The 8374-nt window shown below is 31.2% G+C and overlaps 1 protein-coding gene across 1 annotated transcript in view; it reads right to left on the reverse strand.

The window, feature by feature from the left end:
* Window positions 1–42: 42 nt before the first annotated feature.
* The window catches only part of LOC107456551 (protein phosphatase 1D), a 12575-nt gene continuing 4243 nt past the window's right edge, over window positions 43–8374 (reverse strand). Inside the window, exons 2-6 of the mRNA XM_016074440.3 lie at window positions 7382–7516; window positions 6425–6640; window positions 4844–5064; window positions 3455–3752; window positions 43–2067 (exon numbers count right to left, since the gene is read on the reverse strand). Coding sequence (XP_015929926.2) covers window positions 1337–2067; window positions 3455–3752; window positions 4844–5064; window positions 6425–6640; window positions 7382–7516 — 1601 coding nt within the window. The 3' untranslated portion in view covers window positions 43–1336. The remainder of the gene's footprint in view (window positions 2068–3454; window positions 3753–4843; window positions 5065–6424; window positions 6641–7381; window positions 7517–8374) is intronic.

The raw sequence follows: 8374 nt of genomic DNA on the forward strand, positions 1-8374 counted from the left end.
GTCAGAAAAGTGAACTTAAGAAGAAAAAAATACAAAAACAGCTAAATGAAGACAATTTTATATAATAGCAATTATCGAGGGACATTTTACAAAGTTTTTAACAAATATCTCATCAATTCTAACATGAGATAAAACTATATTTACCTCATTAAAAATTTTACATTTGATATAAACTTTTACTTTATTATTTATTTCCAACTATTTAAAATGTTTCTAAAAAACTAACTTGATTTCCTTCCAAGTTATTGACTTGAGAAAGGGATGAATAAGGTTGCTTTTGATAGAAAAGAGCCTTATGATTTATTTTGTTTTCTATTTTGAAAATAATTAACGACTCTGTTTACTGTGGTACAAATCAAATTACACTCACATGTCTAATAGTTTATGCTCATCTTACTTACTATTTTGTTATAAAATTGAATGCTTAGTTAATATAAATAATAGTTTTCATCTATTTGTGCTTTAACCCCTGGTGTGCCGAGAAAGCTTTGAGATTCACCCCCTTCCCCCATTGACACCAGTTTCCAAAGAGACACGCATAGTTTTGATGTGTATTGGAGAAAAAGAAAAGGCACGCTTTTCAATCTAATACCTATTTACTTTTACAAGAAAGAAAAAAAAAGAAAATACAAAATTTAATTATAACTATTAGTCACAATCAGAGTCCTCTTCATCTGAAGTAATATCACTCTAAAGTTTCTGGATGAAGAAAAATAGTTATCTAATTCACTCTCAGACACGTTTGCACAAAAAATAAAAACCATTATTACATACAGAAACAAAAATGGAAGAGAAGGGCAAGTAAAAAAGCATGTACTACTCAAAAGAAACACAAGCAATAACCGCACAGCTGTGATTTACTTTCCAGAAACTTCCCCATCTCCCTTTTCCTCCTGTCTGAAATTCTTTAAAAGCACTCTCACGGTCATTATATTGCACTCCAAAGCTGTGAGAGTAGTTTTACTGACAGCAGCGCATGGCAAAAAGCAATGTGTACTTAAGAAAGGCATATACATAAGCCAGGGGCAGTTAATGCATTGGCTTAGCAAAGCGTATATATAAACACTCGCAGCAATCAAGGGGTTAAGTAGAAAGAGATAACTGGAAATTATTTAAGCTTAACCTTTGGACACGTTTCTCTGGCATAGTTTTCATACACAAATAAGATATACAAATTTTAGCTAAAATTTCACCATTTTTAAAATACGTTCCCCACAACAAAAATCACCAAGACATAACATACAAATATTGACATACACATCACACATTATAGAAAATAATGATTATATATATATTAAATATCTGTTTAAAACCAAACTAACTATTCCTACATATTTTAGCTTAAAATGTCGGGTTGTTCAGTAGGATGAAATATAGAAGATCTTGTGCAGGCTCTTCTTTTTTGGGAACTGTTGCCTTCATCACTTAACTCACTTGTGCTCACACTTGATTGCAAAGTTTCAGTGCTAGAATATTTCCTTTTGATAGAATAAGTACTAGCAGACTTAACTAAGCTACTTAGCTGATTTAAAGTTACTTTCAAACTATGACGATTCAAAACAGCACTGGAACTACTGTACATTTTACTACAAGTGCACGGGATATCTTCTTCACAAGTGTCTCTATCAAACCCCATTTCTTCACAGTGAACAGAACCTAAACATTCCACATCCCTGTTCAAGCTTTCGTTGTTTTCTTCATCCGAAAAACACTCCCCATCTTCCTTTGCAGAACATCCGACATCTAAATTTGAATAGGGAAAGGGGTCACTCATACGCCTGCAACTAACGACCTTGCTCCACGTCACAAGCGTAGAAAGACTGGTACGCCCAGAAGGATTTTTGCTCCAACGAGGAATGGCACATGGACTATTTTCTATCCCATCAGCATCCAGTTTTCTCGATGCTTTTGCGAAGTATTCTGGAAGAAAATTAGAACAAGACTGCAATGGACTATTGGTTAGTCTTTCACTATTGCTATGACAGCTCGGTGTTTCGTCTAGAAGATCAGGTAGAGATGATTGATCATTGTCTGAATCTATTAAAATTTGAGGCAAAGATGAGACACCTAAGGAACAATAATTAACAAGCATTTTAACATTAAGTTGGTGGAAAAGCTTCTTTTGAATTAAAAATAGGCTGAAAGAACATGCAAATTAATTTGAATTAAAAACACAATTCTCAAAAACGTGATCTTAACTCTTCTAAAAATGAACAAAAATATCTAAAAATAGGATCAGGCCACGATAGCCTGGTTGGTAGGGCACTGGACCCATGTCCAAGAGTTCGTGGGTTCGATCCCCGCCGGCCGAAGACATCCCTGGTAGTAAATGGTGACTGGTGCACATTAAATCTGTCGAGCCGCAAAGTGCTCCATGTTCCCATAACAAATCAATACCTCTGGGGATACTGATCCAGGCATTTCCTTGTCTTCTGAACTGGTTTAAAATTACAAAGATGCGGCGTTGAACATTAGTAGTCGTAAACCCAAAAATTGGGTCAGCTGTTCAACGAGGGAGGGAGGGAAGGGAAGATCGTAACTCCTAGAAACTCATTGCATTTTAAGTTAAGTATATTTAGTATGGAGTCAAAGCACAAAAAAATTGCCTCATTGTGTGTATGAGATATATCAAAAATAATGAGTTAGTAGTTACCCATTAACAAATTGATTTAAAATGAATATGAATCTTTTCCCGGTACTTTTTTTCACATGTGGAGAAAAATTATTTCTGATTGCACATTAATCCAATTTGAAACCCCCGTTTCCTAAGAATCATTCAAAAAAAAAAAAAAGTAATTGGCTTATTAAACAGTAACTTGTATTACCAGCTGTAGATAGTTCTACACGATATTTTATTGTAAATATGTTAAATTTAAAGCTACACTGTTGGTTTTTCTTGTTTAAAAAAATATTTCAGTATTTAGTGTAACGGCCATATTTTTTTATTTATTTAACATGAGCTCAGTGGTAGTGATTATGAAGATATGATTCCCACTGGTAGCTTTAAGTTCAACCTGCTTCAGATCAATGGGTACCAGTTTGCTTGAGAAGAAAAGGTAGCTTGCGCCTAAGGCTGATCAAATTGCCACAATCGTGATGTTGGTCTTGAAATTGCTCTTAAGCATCCTTACCCTACGCTATTGCAGGAATGCTTTTTATTCATTTAGCATCAGAAACTGTAAGTCTGCAACATAGTGAATGAGTTTTTAAATCTTAGCATGTATTCTAAACAAATAAACTTTTTAAATTATTTTATTATTTTTTCTTCTGTTTTTTATTCTATTTTTCAGTTCAATTTTTTTTGTTTTAATATTTGATAAAACTTGAATGTGTCTTAAACATGGTTAGATTATGGTCTATATTAGACTATAAGGTCTGCATAAATTAAAGTCTTTAAAAGATGCATATATAATGAAGCTATAAAAGCCGATGTCCATGAAATTTAAAAGGTTACCTTCTAAATTATTGTCTGCACTTTCCTCTGCTGTGGCAGCACTAGCCGTAGATTCCGCACTGTCACAAGACTCGGAAACTGACCCTTTGGAGCGGAGACCGACATCCCAAACCTGCAAACTACCAGGATAATTCATTTTAAGTATAAGCTGCTCCTTAAGTACTTCATCTTCTGAGGATTTTGTTTGATCCAGCATCACTGTAACCACACTAACATTGTCAGCCCTGGTTTGAAGTTGGTTCCATCTTTCCAGAGCACAATCGACCAGTACTTTAGACGGATTGCACAGAGTCAAATGCTGAAAAAATTTATCTGAATTAAAGCATATGTTTGAAAAAGTTGAAGCAGAGTAACTTTTTTAAAGTCACTAATAACATACGTCATAAAAAGATTTGAATAACTAACAAAAACACATTGTGGCTGGTAATCACTAAAGAGAAAGTCAAAAATCTTATGTTATGTAATGGTCAATGCAAAAATTTTGTGAAAAAACCTGTTTTTTAACATTGTGAAGAAAAAAATATTCATATGTTTATGGATATGCGAAAAAAAATTCTCATTGAAAAATTGTAGAAGACACCATTCACTTTGTTTTTAAAAAAGAATTTTACGAATTGTCAAATTTTAAAATAAATATAGTATTGAGAAAAGCCTACCTTTACTATAAATTAATTTGAGAAAGATCTTTTTTTATGGATAAATAATTTCTAAAAGACCAGTTAATCGGCTCAAATTTTTCCTAATTAAATCCCTGTTATTTAAATTTCATTTAAAATCAATCTAAGAAATTTTATTATCCATTTAGATGTTAGACTTTTAATTTAAAAGGCTTTGTTTTCGCATTCTCTTAGTTTTTTCACAATGATTTAACAGTGGTCAAAGCCTGTACATCAAGAGAGGAAAAAGAAACACCCTTAACTACTTTTGATCTAATATGTGATAGGTATACATCAAAATGTAATCTAAATTATTCAAGAGGCAGGCTTTAAATATGCTATTTTATATGAGCCAATCTATGTTACAAAATTTGACAATAAAACAAATTTTATAATATTTGCAACTACATAAACCAAATCAAACAAATACAAAAACTTTTGAATTGAAATAAACTGAGTTTTAATAAGCTTAATTTTAAATAAAGAGTAGTGTTGTTAAATTATTTCGATATAATTACTATGCATGACCAACTGTATGTTTATAACACCAAAAGATGTCCTTTTATCTATTTTTATTTCTGGAAAGAAAGAAAAAAATTACCTGATTATTTAATAAATATTTTACGTAAACTTGTGTGAGCAAAAATTACTATAAAAATTTGTTCAAATGCAAATTCAATTAATGCTCAAAAGATACACTTTGAGTAAAAGCTGCTACAAATGTAAAACTCACTATATTTTCTGAGATTCCAAATTTTGTTATCAGCTTCCTATTTTCATTTTCCACATCTTGCACTAAATGAACAGCAGCTTGGGGAGACATAATGTTCCACAATCCATCAGATGCAAGAATTAAACATTTATCCTTTTTGAGATCAAGATTCATTACTCCAAGATCAGGTTCAGGACTAACAGCAAACTCTTGTTGTAAATGATCGTAGCTCCATAAATCACCTAAACATTTTACATATGAAGAAATTTTTTTAAGATAATTATTTAGACTTAAATAAAATGCATGAATTTAAAGACACAACAATGAAGCAATCTGATGTATCAGATTAAGCAATAATCATATGACTGCTAGTCAGCTTGAAAAAATTAAAATTGTTTCTTATATATTTGAAAAACTAAACATAAAATTTAACTGGTGGGCCAGTTTCCTTTTTTTTAAATGAAAATTTTAGACAGTAAAGCTCTGCTAGTGTTATGGCGAATTTATTGACAGTACATGTGATGACAGCTCACTGAAATACGTTCCACCTAATGAACAGAACAAGTGAGTTTTGACGGTCACAAACCGTGAGTGATATTGCCGTTTAACAACAGCTTTGTTAGTTGGCAGAAGAATCAGAGAGCTGATTAGCTGATATGAAAGCAAAGTGGTGCCCTCTAGTGGAGCACTTGCAAATCTTTTGATCCTCACAAAACACCAAGCAGAAAATATTTAATCTTGCAGAATAGCATCTCTCTCTTTTTCTTTACGAGGAGGAGAAATTCCGTCTCTGATTAGAGTGAGTTTTCAAATTTCTTACTTTAAAAAAAAAATAGACAAGTTCCAGCGATTTTTAAAAATCAAAGCTATTTAAGGTGGTAAATTTACAAATGTATACTTTCAATGAAGTTTTTCTTTAAGGTGAAAACCGAGGATGATAAACAAAAATCAAAAAAAATTATAATGATGTAAGTGTACTTAATAATCACAATAAAAGCAATAATATTCTATCAATGTCACTTAGCGTCGAAAGACAGGTGGAAAATTTGACTGATGACTGTCGATAGAAAAATCTTTCTTCTTTAACAAATCCTTCGCAGCCATTAACAATCCTTTCAAAGACTGCCATTTGGCAGCCGTTGATCAACTGAATCATATGAGATGATAAATAAATGCTGCCATCTAGTAAGTCATATGGAGAACAGGACTACAATTAGAATTAAGTATTTCGTTTTGTTATTGGATTGAAAGATAATCACCCAGAAACAAAAGATTAAGAGTTTCATCATAAGGCATCACACCTCTGGTTCATTGATTTTACATTAAAAAGTTCATATTTTAATTAAAGTTAAATCAATGTAATTGCCTAAAATATACTAAGTTTTGAATAGGGTAAAATTCATGTTACTTGAATACAAAATCTAGATCTATGTTATTTAAAAGTAAAAATAAGATTTTTGCTTAAGAAACTCATAAAAGGGAGATTAATTTCTGCCTTTAAAAAATTTTTTTTAAATGAAGTGATTTATGTTCAATGCATTTCTACCCAATTTAACTCTTAAATTTAGTAACTAAAATCTATATTAAGCAAGTAACCCATACCTAAGGATCGTGCAACAGCAAGGAATGGTATCTTTTCAAAATCTGTGCTACGTAAAATAGGTCCTTCGTGGCCTGGGCGTGGTCTTTTCCAAACAACTCTTTCAACGCCAGATTTGTTCATAACCAATCCACCAGATTCAATAATTCTCTGCTTCTCTTGAGGTGATTCTGGCTTATGATCAATTGTGAGACTCTCTGCTTGCCAAGCATCCATATCTGTAAATGGCAAATTGAAGAAAAAGATTATGTATTGAATTTTATATAGAAATATACAGATAAATAGATTATCATTATTTTTATCACATTAACTATTATAATCCCTTCTCACAGACAAAAGGATAATACAGAATGGAAAAAGATAGTCAGAAAAGCTAGGAACTACTAATAAACAAGTCTTTCTTTTTTTAAAAAAGAAAGAAAACAAATTCAGAAAAAGTTAGTATGAGTTGTGTCAATAAAAAAAAGTTTTTATGTGTTAGAAAACTTAAAAAGCAGGATTTTTTTTAAAAAACAACTTTTAACATGCTTGAATCAATTATAATTCCAAGTTTTCTTGACGATCATTTTTCAAACACTTCCACTTGTTCATTCTTTTTTTCTTTCTTTTTTTTAATTTCCAATATTTCAAATACATTTTCTAGAATCAGAGGTACTGTTCTTAGACTGTAAACAAAACCCTCAGAAAGTTTCAGAGAATTGCCATCACTTTCTTTGAAAAGCAGAATTGTGCAAATTATTACACAAAGGTAATAATTTGCCCAACTCTGCATCAGACCAGACAAAATATTACTGAAATTCAAAAGTATTTGAAATATACAAACTCAGCATAATAACTTAAAGCAAACTTTGAACAGTGGACTTTAATTTTCATAAGCATTAAGAAATAAAAAATTTCGAAACAGTGAACAAAAACACTATGATACCTAATTAACATAAAAGGATCCCAATGTAAATTACCTCGTTCTTTTAATCCAATAACTATCCTTGAATCTCCAACATGGCCAGTATACAGTTTTCCTTTACGAATAAATGCAACACTTGCTGTAGTACCAGCTGTGCTTGGAAGACCCGAAGCAGTTTTTGGCCACTTATCTGAAATGAAAAATTATAGTTTACTTTACAAATATCAACCTTTTATATAGCCTTGCGATTTATACTTCTGACCAATAATTTTGTAGTCATTTACTGATAACTTCAACATATACGAAAGATATATAGAAATACAGCGAAACCTCCTGTTATGGACACTTCTGCAAAATGGATACCTCTCAATACGGACATATATTTAATTCCCCTGGAATCTTCTATGAATAAACCATTATGTACATTCTCTTCAAAGCGGACGTGAGGTGAAGAAAAGAGGCCAACCCGGAAGAGCTATTTTCTCTTATGTGTAACATTGTTTTCTGTGTTCATTCATTTGATCATTTTTTCTCACTTTTATATTCTGTTATAAACTCTAAATTTACATAAATTAGCTTCAAGTTTATAGACAATTATTTATATCTCTTCGAATTTCTCACCAAAAAAAAAGAAAAAGTCTTAAAATCAAATTAATTTTAGGTAATAAGCTAAACTAATTTCTTTTACAGTTCACACCAGGGTTGGCAAGATTTTGCCGCAGGTGGAAAAAACTATGGTAAATACCGGTAAAAACCGTCCTGGCAAAAACAGGCTTTTGCCAAGCAAATTGGCAAAAACCTATATTTTCCAAGATGAGAGGACAAAGACACATTTTTGATACAAAATTATTCCTAAAATTGAAATATATACTATAAATATAAATAATTACAAAAAAATTAACAAAATTATTATTCCATAATTAAATCATAATGTAATAATATATCATTTTAGTAGTTTAAAACATTATTGATTGGAAAATTTGTGATTATTCTCTTTTTTCCAGTGAAATGAACTTATTTTAAATTAATATAACTATAATTTAAAGCA

The sequence above is a fragment of the Parasteatoda tepidariorum genome, chromosome 5 (assembly GCF_043381705.1).
Source record: "Parasteatoda tepidariorum isolate YZ-2023 chromosome 5, CAS_Ptep_4.0, whole genome shotgun sequence".
NCBI classification, from domain to species: domain Eukaryota; kingdom Metazoa; phylum Arthropoda; class Arachnida; order Araneae; family Theridiidae; genus Parasteatoda; species Parasteatoda tepidariorum.